Source organism: Nelusetta ayraudi, unplaced genomic scaffold (genome assembly GCF_046127955.1).
Source record: "Nelusetta ayraudi isolate G7.1 ecotype Tasmania unplaced genomic scaffold, CSIRO-AGI_Nayr_v1 ptg000003l, whole genome shotgun sequence".
In the NCBI taxonomy this organism is placed as follows: Eukaryota; Metazoa; Chordata; class Actinopteri; order Tetraodontiformes; family Monacanthidae; genus Nelusetta; species Nelusetta ayraudi.
Window position 1 is genome coordinate 50,182 of NW_027466053.1, and position 19,648 is coordinate 69,829.

Consider the following 19,648-nt stretch of genomic DNA (forward strand, 5'->3'; position numbering starts at 1 on the left):
TAACTTTCAGAGCACATAAGACGCGTTTGTTATGTGTAAAACAGATTTTCAGACGGGCGGAGTTTAAATGAGCGGGTTAACATTTACTCACCGCCCCAGAAACACAAAACACAGATCGACACTAGTTTTTGAATTCAGCGCACAAGCACAAAGGGTAAGCTAACTTCATGGAGAAGGCGTTTCGTGTTCACCTGTAACCAAGTTTCCGTAAAATAACGTGAAATGACAACAAACGCGTTTGTAGCGATACACATAGGCGAGACTTGAGTCTCGTGTGTCTGGGGAACAAAAACATATTCGTCAAATCGTCTCTGCCTTGAGGTTCCCTCGCTTTCGACCATTGCATCGTGTGTTGAGCTAGCATTGTGTTGACATCTGTCAGCAGTTGTAGTCAGTCAGTCATTCAAGTACGCAGCATCATGTCAGAGTCCGGTCACAGTCAACCCGGGATGTACGGCCAGGGACGCAGGCGGAGAAGACGCCGGGGAGAACGAGATGTTCTACCGCCGGGGCAAAACCTATCTGGGCCAAGTAGGGATCGAGAATACCAACCGAGAGAACGACGGGTAATTCTAACGCACGCATCAGCGTTTGCCTGGACCTGGGCGCTAATACGTCAATGCGTGTACTTCCAGAGCCTAAACATGATCTTTCTCTCCAGGATGGAAGTGAGGATCCCCCTGGTCCTGTTATTCAGAAGACCCCCATCATTCTTGCCAAACCCCCGTCGGATAGGGTAAACTTATATGCGGTCACAGTTTAGTGCCCAACTTATGTAATGTAGTAAGATATCGTTTTTGCAGACATTAAGGCGTTTGACCCCGTTTAATCGAGAATGCGTACCTTTTTGTTTGGAAGGCAAAGCCATCACAGAGTCTACATGTCAGTGGAGCCACAGTCTCAGAAAAGCCCATCATGCTGATGAAAGCCAGGGATGATGGAGCAAAGCCGGGGACAACCTCGGAGTCAGCAGCTCAGCCCTCTGGGCCTGGAGCCTCCAAGATGGAGAAGGAAGGTCAGCGACCCACACAGCCTGTTTACCAGATCCAGAACAGGGGAATGGGTGCTTCTGCATCCAGCAGTGCTGTGGATCGTGAGTACTGTCCAAAAAAAAAAAAGCCCCAATGATTTTATGCTTTCATTTATGAGCCGTACTTCATCACAGTGCAATCGTTCGTATCGGAAAGTTAAGCTGCATCATATCATGTGACTTTCAGCCATGGTTGGCCAGTCCAAACTCCTTCCTCCGGAGAAGATGAAGCACAGCATCAAGCTTGTGGATGATCAGATGAATTGGTGTGACAGTGCTATGGAGGTGAGTCGGTTGCACGTATAAGGAATTGTTGTTTTTTGCTGTTTTATTCATCAGTTAACCAGAAAGTTGATGTTGTGTGATGGGATAAAGTATCTCAGGGACCAGACTGACATGTTGGTGGTGGGAGTCATCGGCCTGCAGGGATCTGGGAAATCTACCATCATGTCACTGTTATCAGCCAACACAGCTGAGGAAGATCAGAGGTAATTTAGTTTAGTTTAATTTAGTTTAGGTTTTGGTTTTGTTTGGATTTCTAAACTATACACATTGGGTTTTTTGCTTTGTTTTTAGCAGTCACATCTGTCACCTAACACCTGAAGTTTTTTTTCGATTGTCTACCATACATTCGGTCCTAAAATTAATTAGTTTGCAATGGAAAACTTCAAGAGTGACAAACCATACTCTTTTAAATGGAGTTCAAGTTATTTTGAGCTTTTCACTCCAACAAATAAAACAAAGTTGAAAAACATTCTTTCATTGAATTGCTAAATTTCCAATTTTGAGACCTTGAATTTGTATTTTGTTTTTTCTGTATTAGTTAAATAGATTAATAAGATATACATGGAGTAATTGTGAACGTTGGTATTGTCAGAGGTTATGTGTTCAGAGCCCAGTCTCAAGAGATCAAGGAGAGGGGAGGTCACCAGAGCTCAGGGATTGATTTCTTCATCACACAGGAGAGAGTCATCTTCTTGGACACACAGGTACGAAACAAAACTTAAAAGATGCAAAGAAGAAAGTGAAAGTAAAGTTAGAGATTCATCAACCAGAATCATCTAAATGTCTTACGATCTTAAATGAATAATTAAAGAGACTGTAAATGTTTACGTTTGTTTCCGCAGCCAATGCTCAGTCCATCTATTCTCGACCACCTCATCAATAATGATCGGAAGTATCCTCCGGAGTACAACCTACCTCACACATACGTGGAGATACAGGTCAGTGGCTGACCTGCAGGTGGCAGCAGATGAAAGCAGTTTGCTTTACTGTGCACTGACAGATGCCATCCAGCGGTGGGCGTTTGATCATTTTTATTATGATGATGTGGCCACGCTGATCTGATGCCGCCTCTATATTCACACCCACAGTCCCTTCAGATCGCCGCCTTCCTGTTTACAGTGTGCCATGTGGTCATCGTTGTTCAAGACTGGTTCACCGACTTGAACCTGTACAGGTAGGCCCCTTGCCAGTAGGATAAGGACATGTGTGCTCATGATAAAAGCAGAGGGTACGTCTTAGTGAGGTTGGAACGATACTTTAGAAATGGTTGCAGGAATGCTGAGCACGTCCTCCTTTTCTCTGGGAAGGATATTATTACACAGTCACCCACTGTGGGCAAAGCCGTACATGTTGGAAATGAACTGGCATCCTGCCCTTTCTAACCTTAGTGTTCTCTCAAAGCAGTGACTCATGATGAAGCATAAATGGAATGTTTTCTATTTTGTGTGCAACAAAACTAGGTTTTGTTGCACACTAGGTTTTGTTGCACACAAAATAGTTTCCTGTGTATCACACTGCCCTTCCTCAAATGTCCAGCTCATGTAGCCTTGTCCTCATTAATGGAGTTATGTATCGGCAAAGCTCATATAAAGTAATGGCAAGTTTTGCTTACAGGTTCCTTCAGACAGCTGAAATGTTGAAGCCCTCCACTCCGTCTGCAAGCCATGACAGCACCGGCTCTTCTGGTGGCGACGATGGAGCCGAGTACTACCCTCACATAGGTGACTTAACACACATAAAAACACATCATGGAGGCACGGTGAGATACAAATGAGCACAACTAGCCTTCTAAGCTGCCTTCTTCTGCAGTGTTTGTCCAGAATAAAGCCCAGCGAGATGATTTCTGCCCGAGAAATGTGAAAAACATGCACATGGTCGTGGACAAACTGATGTCTCACTCTCATCTCAAGTACAAAGGTTAAAAGAATATATATTTATTTTCACCTCTTCTCTGGATCTAATAAAAAAAAAAAGAATTAGTGTAAGGAAATATGATTGGTTTTCTAGGCACCTTGTCCATGTTGGACTGCAATATCTTCCCTGGATTGGGCCACGACTACATGGGAACTGAGGTCAACATGTTTCTCCTTCCTGTGCAGGAGTCTGAAGAGGATAATCTAACTAAAGCAGGTCAGTGTGTCTACATACAACGGAAGGGAAATCCCAGTTGCTACATGAGCATTACGGGATATGGAATTTAACGTCTGCATCTTTTTTAGGTTTGGGCACGTACCCTCTCTTCTCGCTGCTGCCAGGCTATAAAGGGCATCCTTCATTCTCCACCATGGTCTTCAAACTGCGCAGTCAGATCCTGGCCATGCCCCGCTGTCAGCTGTCACACACCATTCTCACCGAGAAGAACTGGTAAACTGTTGTTTTGCAGTCAACATTGGCTTGGTTAGACGAGGCCGAGGAGTTTACTCAAAGGGAGGACGGGATTAGCTTCCTGAATGTTTGTTCTGTTCGGTTTGATGAACATCCCGGCCCATTATTTGTCCAGAGAGGTCATGTGGTCATCACATGCCCGCTAGGACCCGCCTTGAAAATATTATTCATATTTACAGTTTCAGACAGTCCTAACATCAATTATTTTATGAATAAAAATTTGACAAAACCAAAAAGTAACATTTGATGCATTTTATTCATTTGATTTGATTTGATTTGATTTGCTCCTTAAAGAACACAAATAACTGGTCTGGTCTCAATGTTTGGTGCTTTCGCAGGTTCCACTATGCTGCCCGTATCTGGGATGCAGTGAAGAAGTCCTCTGCCCTCTCCGAGTACAGCCGCCTGCTTTGCTGAAGCTTTGGTTGAAGTGCTGTTGCACAGCGCAGTGTCAGTTCATGGGAAAGGAAACCGCGGCGCGACAGCCCGATGTGGTCATCCGTACCCAACGTGCCCTGCAAAAGGAGGTTGGCACCACAGTGTCCCACTTAAAGCTGCAGAGCTGAGCAACTTTTTTTTCTCGCTGGGGGTGCCCCACGCCTCGCAGTTTTGAAGACTGCTTGTCAGGAAGTTGCTTCACCCCGTTGTCAGGAAGCAATGGCGCGGTTGAGGCGATGGCGCGGGCGTTGTGGTTTTCAATGGAAACACCTCAAGTTTTTCTTTTCTTTTCTTTTACTTCAAATCTAAGTAGAAGTAAAAAAAAAAAAAAAAAAAAAATGTAAGTTACCCCAAATAAAATACAGTTTAAAATGTTTGATGTGTGGTTTCTGCTGCCTGGCTTATAAACAAGCACCAAACTGAATAAAGAGTGTGCCCTGTGCAAGTGGTCGTGGGCCAGATCCAGGAGAGTCCGAGGTTGCCAGATACAGTACTTGCTCAACTAGTTCCCCTTGCAATAGAACGAGCAGACAGGACACACTAATACACACACACACGCTATTGCACACTATTAAGCTGCTTGTTCACAACTGCAGGCTAAAGGGGTTGAAACTTCTTCTTTCTGCACCCTGCAGATCTCCTACACATTCTAATGCTCTCTCTCCCAGTGCAGTTCAAGGGCTGAAACCAAAGCATTTTCCTCAGGATATAACTTAGCAGGTTTTCAGCAAACATTTTTGCAACCTCTCCCATGTCTGTTTTGACCAAGTCTGAGGTTTGAACAACTCTGACAACCCACAGCCTGATTTAATTCCACTTATCCCCTGCCGCGCAGCACTGTTAAAACTTTTTTTTGTTTGCCAGAACTGACTGTTGTAACTAATTTTCCTTGAAAATCTTAAAATTAGTAGAATCAACAGAGGTCCGTCTTACCTAATGGGTTTGGTCCCTTAAATCCACGTCAACTTTCTAGAGCCTCCCCTGGGTTAACTTCAGATTGATGACCGAGTGGAGGGTAAACAACAGCTGCAAACTAATCAAATACAAAAGTGGACAGATTCCACTGTTTAAAGTATAAAGAGGATTAGGTGAGTGCATTGGAGCGTGGACTGAATATATACATTGGGCGTAGTGTTGTGTCCATCAGTTGTGGAGAGCTCAGCTGGCAGTGCTCCACCCTGAGTGATTCAAAGGACGCCAGACGGCGTCACTGTTTGTCTCAAACTTTAAAAGACAATAGGTGTGTTCTTTTTTTTTTCATAATGGAAATTAACATGAAGGAGTGGCCATGGCATGATGGGGCATCCCTCTACAAGGAGAACTACTTATACTGCAAGGGGCTCAAGGAAGGAAACTGACCAGCAAAATGCATCTCCTAACTCTCATCTTGGGGATTGTGCTTCTCCCGAAAGGCAAGTGTTTGTTCTGTTGAGACTTTTGCTATTCTTGACTCCTTGATGATTTTCTGAAAACTACAAAAACGGAAGATTTGGTGATTACAGAGTTTTTAATACAATTTTTATTACTGTATGCCATTTTGTTTTCCAGTCACATCCCTGAAATGCTATGAGTGTATGGATGAAAATGACTGCACGGGTACTGAGATGACCTGCCCCCCTGAAAAATCCCAATGTGGTGCCATTACACTGTTTTCACATGACGGTATTCTCAACATCATTATCACAAATTTCTTTCTACATTTGTAGATGGCAATGCTTTTTATGTAATCTTTATTTAATACTGTACTACCCAGAAAATTAGAATATCCTGAAAAACGTTGTAGTATTTCTGCAATTCAACTTAAAAGGTGAATGTGACATATCATATAAACAAATAATATGCAAATCAAGTTTTTAATTCTTTGGATTTTGCTGATCAGTTCTTGCAGCTTAAAAAAAACTCAAATTCAAAAATTCAGAAAATTAGAATGTTACATAAAGTCAAATCTTTATGAAAATCAGCAAAGTTACAACAAGGAACTGCTTGAGATGTCAATTTGCATGTAATGGCTCAATAAAATTTGTTGTTTCATCTTTTATGTTAAATTGCCAAAATAAAACAACTTTTACTTGATCTTCTCATTTTTCGGGTAGTACCTGTATGTCATTGTTACTAGTCGTAGTTTTTGTAGTTTGCTGTATTTGTATTACTGTGAACAGAAACCTTTGCAGAAGCTTTACAACTGGATTTGCATTTGTAGATATCCTAATGCATTAATGGGTTGCTTTGTTCATTTGTATGTTGTGTTTTGCATGCTATATCTATGAGAAGAAACCTCTGCAGAAGCTTCATGAGTTTTTTCTTCAAGGTGGCGTAAATGCGAGTGAATTCATCATCAAGTCTTGTGCTTCACCTGACGACTGTATTCAGGGCTCGGTCAACTTTGGAGACTTCAGAACTGTAACAGTTTCCCAGTGCTGCGACACGGACCTCTGCAACTACCAACCTGCCCCTGGTTAGGTGTCTGTTTCCTGTCTTTGTGTGCGATGTCACTAATGCACCCATATATATGTGTGCGTACATACACTACTACTGGTTTTAAACAAACTCATTTTCAACAATGTTTAGAAAAATTACAGAAAGCCAAACTGTTTGGAACACATGTAGTTGTTGAAACTGCACACGATGCTACACAAAGCAAGCATGCGCACGTGATTTTGTGAGTGCGTCCAAGCGCCCAGGTTCAAATGGGTCTTTGTGTGTCACCTGTTCCCTCACTCAAATTGAATATAATTGAACTTTTTACAGCCTTGTTCATGTAATAACGCTTTCAGTTGTGTGTGACAGAACCCAAGGACATGGCTGCCAATGGTCTTAAATGCTACTACTGCGACGGACTATCGTGTAATGCAACTCTGAACTGCTTGGGTGATGAGGATCGCTGCATCGACGCCGCACGTAACAGCCGCACCTATTTATCTATTCCACTGGTGTGTTTACCGTGGCTCAAACTTAACGCTAATTGCGCTAATCCTATTTTATTCTCTCAGTGATCGTGGAAGACGAGAAAATCCCCTTGAAGGGCTGCGCCTCCAGGCTGTTGTGCTCACGGGCCAGCGTTCCTCACGTCAAAATGGCAATGGGGGACGACTTTTCCTGCTGTGAGGGTGACTTCTGTAACAGCAACGTCGTTTCTTCCGAAGTCCTCCACTAACCATCCTGTGGGAAAACTCCAGATGTGGCATTTAAATCGTTATCACTATTTCACTTGCAAATTTAGTCAAACTGGCATTTTTACAAGTCTTTTGTGGCTGAGGAAACAAATGATGAGGCATTTGAACGTGAATAAAGCATTCTGATAAAGGCAATTTCATCAGGCCCAGTGAATGTGAATTTACTGTAGGTTAGACTTGAATCTTGGGTGTCAATCATCTCTTCCTTTCGCTTCAATAAATAACATGATTGATAGCATGATTATCAATAATCATCAAGAATTATCAAGAATAATTATAGTAGTAATAAATAATGGTCTGGATTTATATTGCGCTCTTGTATTTTTGTACACTGCATTCATACTGGTGGCCTATCTTCACTTTGACTGTTGTCTTGTGTTGAGCTAGCGTTCTGTCGACATCAGCCAGCAGTTGCAGTCAGTCAGCCAGTCAGTCAGGTATGAGTCTGGCCACAGTACACCCAATGTCAGGGCAATGTTAGCACATGCCTGTAAATAACACAATATGTATGGTTGCTACCCGTCCCGTTTTTCCCAGAATTGTTCTCTTTTTTCACCACCTGTCCCGGGAAAAATCAAATCTCTCCCGGGACACAACTTGTCCTGTTTTTTTTTTTAGGGAAAATGACAAAACCTCATTTGATTTCCGTCTGTGGTCTAGATACGGTTGCCAACCCTCTCGTAAAATACGCGATTGTCCCATATTTGGCAACTAAAAGACCTGTCCCGTAATGAACTGATACGGGACGCACTTCACTTTGTCCCGTAAATTTCGGGGACGCCTCCGCCCACTGCAAGTTGGGGCATGTCAGACTTTAGGCGGGATGGGTTGATGGGTGATGGCTGTCATTTAGATAGGGTCAGGTCAGACATCAGGGCCAGTTTAGTGAGTTTTTTTTTAAATTCCTCTCTTCATTTGGTTGACAACCAGTCATTTATAGTCTCTTTGCAACAATTTCTGGCGGTCCCTGCTGCACAAATGTTAAAATGCCGATTCATTGGTACTTCCGAGTTGGCCTCCTTTGTTAAGGCTCTGTGCAATTTTACATCAACTCAACTCAACTCAAGTTTATTGTCAGACATCACACATACTCGACATATGACATGATGAATGAACTTTCGATCCTCACAGACCCCCGGCGCAAGGCAGAGAAAAGTCAAATAAAAAAAGAAAAGATAAAAACAAATAAAATAGGATTAAAATAGACAAAGGTAAACTATACAAAGTATTCACAGTAAGGTGAGGTAGTGCGTGTAGTGCAGTTAGGGGGAGATAGTCTATAGTCTGTGTGTGTGTGTGTGTGTGTGTGTGTGTGAGGGTGGGTGGGCAGAGTTTGCCAGTGAGGGGGTAATGGAGGGTGGCAGAGCAGGGAGAGCGTTGAGCCTCCTGATTGCTTGGTGGAAAAAGCTGTTCTTTAGCCTGGTGGTTTTGGCCTGGAGACTCCGTAGTCTCCTCCCTGATGGCAGCAGGCTGAAGAGACTGTGAGATGGGTGGGTGGGGTCACCTACAATCCTGATGGCTTTGCAGGTGAGGCGAGTGGCAAGCCCTGGTTTCACTGACATGAACCTCTGCAGGTCGGTACCCGCCAGTAGCAGATGAACACGTGTTCTCAGAACAAAAGCGGAGGCTACATCTTAGTGAGGTTTATACAATACTTCAGAAATGGTTGCAGGAATGCTGAGCACGTCCCCTTTTTTTCTGAAAAGGATATTTGCCCTCCATGGTTTTAGATGCACTTTCCCGAACTCCCAGTGTGAGTCAGCCGCTGTGGGCAAAGCCAGACATGTTGGAAATGAACTGGCACGGTGCCCGTCTAACATCCTGCGCATCATCTCACTGCTGTGAGATGATGCGCACATGGCAGGGCACGTAAGTGGAATGCTTTTTATTTTGTGTGAAATGAAACTTATTTTTGGGCTTTGCGTCACACTCCCCTTAATCCAGTGACACAATCACAAAAGAAGAAATACCCTACCTATGTTACTTTGTTTTCTTTAGTATACTAATCTGTTGGCAAAGCTCATAGAAAGTAATGCCAAGATTGCTGCCAGGTTCCCTCAGACTTCCAAGGTGTTAAAACTCTCCACTCCCTCTGCAAGCCACAACACCACCGGCTCTTTGGGTAGCAACAATGGAGCCCGGTAGTCCCGATGTGAGTGTAGCCTTACATACTGTACTTTGTCATACAGAATAATGCACCAGCGAGGCACGGTGAAACAAATGAGCACAAACAGTCTTCTATGCTGCCATCTTCTCCAGTGCTTGTCCAGAATTAAACCTGGTGTAATGGAATGTATGTATTCTTGGGTTATTCTTTACTCTGCTGTATTCTGTGTCATATGATCACTAGTAGCGCATGTAACCTGTTAGAGTCGTAGTATAGCCACGTGGCCATCATGGCCACATGTCAATCTATGGGGCTATTTCCCCGTACAGGATATGAGCTGTGATATCGTCCTGCTAGTCCTGTATTCATTGTTTTGTCTTCCTCTCTTCTCTTCCTTCTTCTCCCTTATCTTGTCCCCTCCCGGTCCGCTGCATAAAAGACCTTCTTCTTCCTACTTTCGTTGCACTTGCACTCGCATTCATTTGAGCTGTTGCACTTCTGCATCTGTTCTGTCGGTTGTACTGTGTTTGTGCCTCGGAGCTCCGATCTTTTATTTTCTGTTCATTAAATTACTTATTTGCTCAGTATTTCTGCATCGGTATCTTTGCTCTTTTCCGCACTGGCGAGAGGATTTCTGCCCGAGAAAAGTGAAAAACATGCAAATGGTTGCGTACAAATTGACATACTAACCATAACATCTTCGTGTACTGTTTTTCTGTTCATGATGGGAAAGTAAAGGAAAAAACAAACTCAACAGTTATTTCTACATATACATCCCAGTCCCTTTTTGTCCCTAGAGGCCTTGTGGTCTTGTGGTACGTGTCTATTGCATGCCCACAAGGAGACATCTCGAAAATATAATTAATATTTACAGTTTTAGATGGCTTTAATTTGTACTAGTGGTGTGGTTGAGATGTGCTTCATCGAGCCTGTTGTCTGTTGCTGCTGCTTGCAGCTGTAACCAAGCGACTACATTTCAAATAGCTTTTCTTTTTTTTCTTTTTTTGCCTTATTTTGTTGTGTCTCCTGCCACGGATCCAGCTTGCCAAGGATTTTACCATATAAAGAAACATTTTGGCCTCACTGTACCGTTCCCAATGTCAGGAAGCTTGTCTTGGAATAACGTCAAAATGCCAGGTACTTTACGGTGGTTTGGTTCGACTGGGAAGAGATGGTTCATACTAAGATAGATATCTGTCTTATTTGTGAATTTAATGGCAGTTTGAAAGAATTCCCGCCAGTTAAGAAGAGCCAATAGTTTAGGGGCAGTCAAGTGTGAACATGTGCCTAACCTTTACAAACAATGTGGCATGCACATACAGACCTCATGTAGGAACTTGTAGCCACCCCAGTAAATGTCAGCAGGCAGAACTCACAATGTGGGAACATCCTCATTTGTTGTTCCTTGTTTGTGTAATGCCTGCAGGGGAGGTCATGTTTGATTTGTAGTTCCAGCTACCTGGATGAGTACCAGGCTGAATAAAAACCCACCCAGTGCAGGTGGTAGTGGGGCGGCTCACCCCTCTACCACCTTCACCTGTGTCTCAGAAAAAGGGGTGAAACCTTGATGTCGCTGCACCGTGGAAATGTCACGCCAAGCGTGACCTCTGATTTAATCCCTGAGCAGAGCACAAAGGCTTTGACCACTCTAGAATTTTATTTAATTTCATTTTGTTTTACCCAGAATTAGGCGTGTGAGATTCTCACCACGGTCCAACTATCCTCACCCACCCGCTGCCTTCCCTCTGACCCCACTGCGCAACATGCCACAATCTCAATTAAAAACACACATAGTTTGATTGTGTTCATTATGTCTTTAGTTTTCATAGGTTTTTGTCTTTCTTTTGTTCAGATAAGCGTTCAGAAGAAGTGTCAGGAGAACTGTTAGAAGAAGACACTTCTGAGGAAGGCGGAAGCTCTGCTGAAACATGGTCAAGGTAGGACAAACAGAACCCTTGTCTAAACAAAAGAAAGACACAAACCTAAAGAACAGACATGACTGTACTTTATCTCCAAGTGCATTCAGACAGTTTATTTTCTGAAGCTGACTGATGATGGATTGAACGGCCGATGATGGGAAGCCCAAGATTGACAACCCACAGGCAGATTTTTCTCTTTTTCAAAATCACCTGAACTCCAAACTCCAATATTCTTAGTTTGAATGCTTAATTAACTACTGGCAATTTCTTGTCTGGATCTGCAAGAACTTTTCATTTGCAGTATTTGAAATATTGACGTATGAACACCTGCAAACTAATTAAATTCAAAGGTCTGGTTCCATTCTGCTGTTTAAGAGAGCGCATTGGAGTGGAGTGGAGTGTCTAACATTTGGTGTTGGTGGGCCACAACACCCAATGTTAGACATTGGGTGATGCACAGGCCACAAATTGTGACCTGTGCATCATTAGGTGTTGTTTCCTTCTTCTTTGGCTGAAGAAGTTAGCATCTTTTCTTCTTTGAAAGAAGTTAGGTGCTATTTTCTTCTTTTCTTCCTTTTTTTTAAGCAAAGTTGACATGAGGGAGTGGCTTGGGGAATTTAGGCACATCCCTCCACCAGGATAGCTATTTATACTGCAAGGGTCTCAAGCGAGGAAGACCGTGTCCCGCCTTCACAAAATGCATCTCATAACTCTCATCTTGGGGATTGTGCTTCTCCCGAAAGGCAAGTATTTCTTCTGTTGAGACTTTAACAGTTTTTGAGCTCTTGAGGATTTCCTCACTTTTATTCAGTGAATTTGCAAAAGACAAATCCAGGAGATTTTTTTAGAATGCCAGTTGGTGATGACAGAGCTGTTAACACAGGTTTTTTTTTAACGTGCCATTTTGTTTTCCAGTCACATCCCTGAAATGCTATCAGTGTATGGGTGAAAATACCTGCACCGAGACAACCTGTCCCTCTGGACATAAATGTGGTGCCATGTCAATGCTGTCATATGCAGGTATTCTGATTATTACAAATTAGTTTCTACATTATTCTTTCGATGTGCTGCTTTTTTCAATACGTAGTTTGTTTGAAGTTAGTTGCAGCATGTTGTATTTGTATTACTGTGAACAGAAACCTTTGCAGAGGCTTTACAACTGGAGGTAACTGTGTTTGTTTCCCCAAGGTGGCTCAAAAATGAGTGAGCTTCAATTGAAGTCTTGTACTTCCCCTGCTGAGTGTATCCAGGGCTCGGTCAACTTTGGAATCACCAGCATTCAAATAACATCCCAGTGCTGCGACTCGGATCTCTGCAACAAGAATGCTGCCCCTGGTATGTTTATTTAACCTTTTTATGTTTTCTAGGTATAAGGTATAGGTTTCTGTCTTTATATGCATTACATGCTGGGTTAAATAAAATGTTTTTCAGTGAGGGGTTCATGGTATCTTTGGTATCTTTTTCATCCCAGAGACGGAAGAGATATCAAACATCAACATATTGTAGTTGATGGGTTAGAGTTACAAGGGTGATGGCAGCAGGACCTTTCCAAACTATTTGATCTGTATTGAAGATGCAATTTGCCTGGTAATAGCAGTGTGAATTGACCTTACACAGGACTTACTCTTATCAGCCAAGTCTGCCACCTTTATGACTGCGCTGATGTGTCACTGCAACCCACAAATCATTATTTGTGATGTTTGTACGGAGGCATACTGGTATGGGCATGACAGTTGGAGGATTATCTTGAAAAGAAAAAGGCGTGTTTTGCACTTTTCATTGCAGGCCCAGACTTATTCAGTGTTGGGTGTGACCACATGCTTTTCTTTGCCAAAAATTACTATTTTGATTTTAATGCTTAATTAATTCAGTCATGGAAGCCATTCACTCGGGATGGAATTGATGAGACTTAACTGATACCTACATCATTATTAATTCTGCTGATTGGATTCATTTTTCATGACATGAAACCACACTTGACTTGTCTTGCTGCTTCCAAATTAGTAGCACCATTTCTGGGGTAGGGTCATCTGCAAATTTAACAATCTGGCACCTGTCGTGCTGGCTTTGCAAGTCATTTATGTATAAGGAAAATCAAAGATGAGGTTGAGGATGAGGTGACGATAAAACAAGGATCAGAAGAGGAGCAATATATCTGATAAAGCAACATTTGCTTACAACCGCTGTGACCTCACTGTTGCAAAGTCTATCAGCCGGCAGTGTCAGACCAGTGCTCTTCACAACAATCTGAATGTCCGTCATCCTGAATGGAGGCAGCTCAAAACTACGAAAGAGGATTAGGGCCACAAGAAGAGAAAAAATATTACAGGAAGGAGATTTTTCTTAAAGTTTTCATTTCGAGTTTTAAGTTGAAATGTTGTGAATAAAGTCAAAATTCCGTGAAAAAAGTCGACGTAAAAAAGACGAAATTTTGTGAATAAAGTTGACACAAAAAATGAAATTTCATGAATAAAGTCAATGCAAATAAAGTGGAAATTGGTGAGTAGACTGGATGGATGGTGGATGAACAGGTGTGTCCCACAAGGTTCACCCACAGTCATCAGGAAACTGGCGAAAACCGAAGTACTCCACTAGGCTTGCTGCAGAGCCTTTTGGCTTTACTATCGACATTTTGATATACTTCACGTTGACATCAATTCCAAAATTTCGATTTTATTCACGAAATGTCTTATTTTTTAAGTCAACTTTATTCACGGAATTTAAACTCTAATCTCGAAATTTCAACTTCTCAAATTGGAAACTTAAAAAAGATTCTAGCTTAATTTTTTTTCTTCTCTTGTGGCCCTAATCCTGCTGCTGCAAACTCAGGTTTTTAACGTGTTAAAAAAAAAACAACAACAGCAAATCCTCTGCCTGATCTTATGATGCACAGTGTCTAAAATTGCATCGTTAACTGACTGGCACAAAAGGTTTTCATGACAAAGAAAGTGAGCACTACTGACTGAACTTGGTGGGACACACAGCATTAAAGACATCTTTAGAAACCATGTGGCTGTCGAAAAAAGAAAAAAAGCTTCATTTGCTGCAAAGAAAACCGCATGGACGAGACACTGCACAAAGCAAGCGTGCACATGTGATTCAAACAAACCCAGGCTCACATTAGTCCCACTGCATCACCTGTCCTTTTGAGAATGAAGAGAACCAAACTGAATAGAACTTGACTTTTCACGGCCATGCTACGTAATGGCTCGCTTATCCAACTCATCGCCATTGTCCAAGGTACTAAAAAACTTTGAGAACCAGCATCTCACGTATACGAGGCAAGCAAATCGTGTTGTGTTGTGTTGTGTGTGTAGTGACAGCGCCAAAGAACACCGCACCGTACTGAAAAACCTTGACAATCAGCATCTCGCGTGTACGACTCAAGCAAAACGTGTGTGTGTGTGTGCGTGTGTGTGTGTGTGTGTGTGTGTGTGTGTGTGTGTGTGTGTGTGTGTGTGTGTGACAGCGCCCAAGAACACCGCACCGAACGGCCTCAGCTGCTACACCTGCAACGGACAAACGTGTGATGCGACTCTGGCCTGCAAGGGGGACGAGGACCGCTGCATCAGCACAGAAGGTAACAGCCTCAAGCATTTCTGTGTTCCACCTGTGCCTTCTGGAGAGGCTCACACCCCGCGCTCACACTAATACTGTTTTTGTTCTCTTAGTACCCATGGAAGGCACGAAGATGAGTTTGAAGGGCTGTGCCTCCAGGCTGCTGTGCTCACAGGCTGCCAATCCTCAATTGAAAATGGCTATGGGAGAATCCTTCAGCTGCTGTGAGGGTAGCCAATGCAATGGCGGGAAAAAAACTCGTCGCGCTGAATCGGGAGGCCCGCGCAGCAGCACGAGCGCCGGCCTGCTGCTGCTCCCCACGCTGCTCCTCTCTCTGCTCATGTCCTCTTAATTGCCAGACAACAGCTTTTCCCCACCGCTAACCAAAGCTCACACCCACCGACTGCTTCATCTTTAACCTGTTGGTCATAATTGGAATTGTGATTAAAAAATGAAAATAACAACAAATGTTAACAAATGAACGGATGAATGAAATAAATCAATTTGTTCCTTAAAATGTTGGGTGTTTCTTTTTCCTCTGGAGCAGACCTGGGCAAAGTACGGCCCGCGGGCCACATCCGGCCTGCTGCATGTCCCTGTTCGGCCTGCGTGACGCCAGTCATAAATTACACAATCTACCGGTCGATCACCAAGGTAGTTTGGCTCGATCGCATGGAGAGCGAGAGAGTCGTGAGTCGTGAGAGTCCTCCTTCTCCCCACCAGACCCCTCTCAACAAAACGTTCCGCGGGACTTTAGCGGCCTGCAGTCTTCCCATTTACCTCCACTACAACAAACCGCAAACTTTAGTGAACAATAACACACGGCGCTCGTGGATCGATCGTGGACTGTGTGCAAAGTGAAAATAAACACAACATAAGCAATTTGCAAAACCTCCTGTTTTACTTTGTATTGATTTTCTTTTGGGTTGGCGGACTGGGATATTGAGACAGGAAACCTAAATGACAAAACAGTTAGCAAACCTTTACTGGCACGACTCCCAGTCAACCATAACATGGACCTTTTAAGGCTCTGTGTTCTAACGTAACTCGAAGCAGAGGTTCAACTCTGGTGTTTCACAAGCAGTCTTTCTTTCTATTCTCAGTGGGACTAATGTTGCTCGCGAGCTACTGCTTCTTTACACACACGGCGTGCTTCACGTGTTCTTTTTCTTCCTCCGCCTTCAGGGAGTAAACCTGCGGCACGATACCAGGCCGGGCATAGCTTCTACATCGTCTTCAGTCGTTTCCAGCATCTCCGTGTAAACGGGAATTTTTTTGAAGACGACTTTGTGTAAAAGCGGTTTTGTTTTTTTTGTTTTTTTAGGGCGTTTTTGAAAATGTGCGGTTTCAAAGAATCCATCCCTGTGTAAACAGCACCTTGGAGGAAAGTTAACGTGTAGTGTATAAACATTTAATAACGCATACGCAATGCTTTGACTACAGAGAAAATAACGTCATAACGACGGTCTCGCTTGAAAACACAGATGTGCAGGCACGCGTGTCCTGTTTGTGACACTGAACATTGGCGTTTGAATTATTATTTCTATTTATATTGTTATCAATATCTTGGAATTATCATGATACAATTCTTTTAATAGTTAATTAACGATAAACACCTCCTGTTTAATCTTGTGTGCATGTAAACTGTGGGGAGGTTGTTTTGAGCTGGTGGCAATCAGGGCCCAGTAGCAGACACCCAGGTCACACTGCCTGGGCATCAGGAGGGGGGCAAAAAAATCAGCCAATTGAGGAGGAGATGGAGGAAGAGCTTATTTTACTTGAGTCATGCACTGTTGGAAGACGTGTATTTGCATCTTTTTGCTGTACTTTTGTAAACCTACCTCAAAAAACAAATTTTATTAGGTCAAATTGTTCTTTTTTGCTATTATGGGGATCGATACCTGATGTTGACCTGGGCCAGTGGTTACAGGTTCAAAAGCTTGTCTACCCCTGCTTTAGAGATATTTTCCTTTTTCTTTGGCTGAAGTTAGGTCTCATTTCCTTCTTTTCTTCTTCTTCATGAGGTGTTGTTTCCTTCTTCTTTGAAAGAAGTTATGTTTCACTTTCTTTTCTTCTTTTTTTTTTAAGCAAAGTTGACATGAGGGAGTGGCTTGGGGAATTTAGGCACATCCCTCCACCAGGAAAGCTATTTATACTGCAAGGGTCTCAAGCGAGGAAGACCGTGTCCCGCCTTCACAAAATGCATCTCATAACTCTCATCTTGGGGATTGTGCTTCTCCCGAAAGGCAAGTATTTCTTCTGTTGAGACTTTAACAGTTTTTGAGCTCTTGAGGATTTCCTCACTTTTATTCAGTGAATTTGAAAAAGACAAATCCAGGAGATTTTTTTAGAATGCCAGTTGGTGATGACAGAGCTGTTAACACAGGTTTTTTTTTAACGTGCCATTTTGTTTTCCAGTCACATCCCTGAAATGCTATCAGTGTATGGGTGAAAATACCTGCACCGAGACTACTGAGACGACCTGTCCCTCTGGACATAAATGTGGTGCCATGTCAGTGCTGTCATATGCAGGTATTCTGATTATTACAAATTAGTTTCTACATTATTCTTTCGATGTGCTGCTTTTTTCAATACGTAGTTTGTTTGAAGTTAGTTGCAGCATGTTGTATTTGTATTACTGTGAACAGAAACCTTTGCAGAGGCTTTACAACTGGAGGTAACTGTGTTTGTTTCCCCAAGGTGGCTCAAAAATAAGTGAGTTTCAATTGAAGTCTTGTACTTCCCCTGCTGAGTGTATCCAGGGCTCGGTCAACTTTGGAATCACCAGCATTCAAATAACATCCCACTGTTGCAACTCGGATCTCTGCAACAAGAATGCTGCCCCTGGTATGTTTATTTCACCTTTTTATGTTTTCTAGGTATAAGGTATAGGTTTCTGTCTTTATATGCATTACATGCTGGGTTAAATAAAATGTTTTTCAGTGAGGGGTTCATAGTATCTTTGGTATCTTTTTCACAAATCATTATTTGTGATGTTTGTACGGAGGCATACTGGTATGGGCATGACAGTAGAAGGATTATCTTTCATTTCTTTCTTTTATTTATTCAGCAAATATTCAAGATCTATACAATAAAAATAAGAAAAAGAACAAACAAAAAAAGAACCAAACAAATCAAGAATTATACAAAGCAGACGTGCTAGGAAGTCCAAATAAAAACCCTTGATGGGTTTGTCACAGGGGGACCTCCCGAAAGCAAGGCAAAACAAAATGAGGATGCAAACCATTATACAAAACACATGCAACAAATTCAACCTCTAGGATAAAACCCAGTTGAACACAGATCAGGGATATACACACACAACAAGGTGCAATAAAAGTTAAAAGTTTTTAAATACAGACTGAGAGAGTATAAGAAAATTAAAAGGAAGTGCATTCCATATCTTAGAACCTCTATAGGAGATCTTAAATTGGGATGAAACAGTTCTTGATTGTGGAGGCTGAAGCTGACATGCTTTACGGGTTGAAAAACATATCAACGTAGTAGTTAACTCATTGCCATTGTCCAAGGTACTGAAAAACCTTGACAATCAGCATCTCGCGTGTACGACTCAAGCAAAACGCGCGCGTGTGTGTGTGTGTGTGTGTGTGTGTGTGTGTGTGTGTGTGTGTGTGTGTGACAGCGCCCAAGAACACCGCACCGAACGGCCTCAGCTGCTACACCTGCAACGGACAAACGTGTGATGCGACTCTGGCCTGCAAGGGGGACGAGGACCGCTGCATCAGCACAGAAGGTAACAGCCTCAAGCATTTCTGTGTTCCACCTGTGCCTTCTGGAGAGGCTCACACCCCGCGCTCACACTAATACTGTTTTTGTTCTCTTAGTAACCGTGGGAAATATCAAGACGAATTTGAAGGGCTGTGTCTCCAGGCAGATATGCTCAACGGCCAGTGATCAATTGAAAGCGACTATAGGAGAAGCCTTCAGCTGCTGTGAGGGTAGCTACTGCAATTCGGCAGGCCCGCGCAGCAGCACGAGCGCCGGCCTGCTGCTGCTCCCCACGCTCCTCCTCTCTCTGCTCATGTCCTCTTAATTGCCAGAGACAACAGCTTTTCCCCACCGCTAACCAAAGCTCACACCCACCGACTGCTTCATCTTTAACCTGTTGGTCATAATTGGAATTGTGATTAAAAAATTAAAATAACAACAAATGTTAACAAATGAACGGATGAATAAAATAAATCAATTTGTTCCTTAAAATGTTGGGTGTTTTTTTTTTCCCTCTGGAGTGTATTTGCATGATTTTTGAGTTGAGTCTTCCTGGCAGGGTCGGTGAGCTCAACTTACACACCTTGAGTGGTGGATTTGACAGTGTGGTTTCAATCACAATAATCACAGTGAATAAAAGTTCCACCTTTTAAACAAAGCATGTGTGGCGAGGGGGAGGGTCTGGCGGAGGTGGAGACCATTCTGATGGTGGGTATAAAGGAAAATGGGGGTGGGTTGCCTGACAACGCCACCTGGGGAGTTGCACCCCAGGAAATAAACTACAATAAAATTCCTCGGGCTACACAGGTTCGTTATGCTTTGAAATTTAAGAGGACGAGATGAACTTCAAATGAAACAGCTTTATTTGACAACAATTTAAAATAGTTAACTCTTTTTTTAAACACGGAAAAACTTTTTTTTAAAAGAACAATAAGACCAGGTTGAGCTGCCTGAGTGTCAAGAAAATAAGTACCATACCAAAAAGACTGTTCAACATAAGAAAATATGGGGAACAGGGCTGGAC

The 19,648-nt window shown here is 42.8% G+C and overlaps 2 protein-coding genes across 3 annotated transcripts; both read left to right on the forward strand.

Annotated features, from left to right (window-relative positions):
- The first annotated feature begins 3 nt into the window (after nt 1–3).
- On the forward strand, nt 4–4,494 carry smg9 (SMG9 nonsense mediated mRNA decay factor). 2 transcript variants are annotated; one of them, XM_076026217.1, is made up of 13 exons: nt 18–566; nt 662–736; nt 859–1,093; nt 1,218–1,315; nt 1,406–1,518; nt 1,908–2,019; nt 2,158–2,253; nt 2,404–2,489; nt 2,930–3,036; nt 3,125–3,232; nt 3,323–3,445; nt 3,535–3,679; nt 4,039–4,493. In XM_076026217.1, the coding sequence occupies exons 1-13, from the start codon at nt 420–422 to the stop codon at nt 4,115–4,117; spliced, it is 1,524 nt and encodes a 507-aa protein (XP_075882332.1). In that variant the 5' UTR covers nt 18–419; the 3' UTR covers nt 4,118–4,493. The 2 variants fall into 2 exon arrangements, with proteins under 2 accessions (XP_075882342.1, XP_075882332.1); XM_076026227.1 differs by lacking the exon at nt 3,535–3,679 and having other exon boundaries at nt 4–566; nt 4,039–4,494.
- Nucleotides 4,495–5,424: 930 nt separating this feature from the next.
- Nucleotides 5,425–19,116, forward strand: LOC142890681 (uncharacterized). Its single transcript, XM_076029889.1, has 11 exons — nt 5,425–5,550; nt 5,687–5,800; nt 6,447–6,593; nt 6,926–7,036; nt 7,129–7,289; nt 11,981–12,080; nt 12,253–12,357; nt 12,526–12,672; nt 14,807–14,917; nt 15,009–15,202; nt 18,902–19,116. Exons 1-11 carry the CDS (start codon nt 5,505–5,507, stop codon nt 18,947–18,949), a joined length of 1,284 nt encoding a protein of 427 aa, XP_075886004.1. The 5' UTR covers nt 5,425–5,504; the 3' UTR covers nt 18,950–19,116.
- The last annotated feature ends 532 nt before the right edge of the window (nt 19,117–19,648 follow it).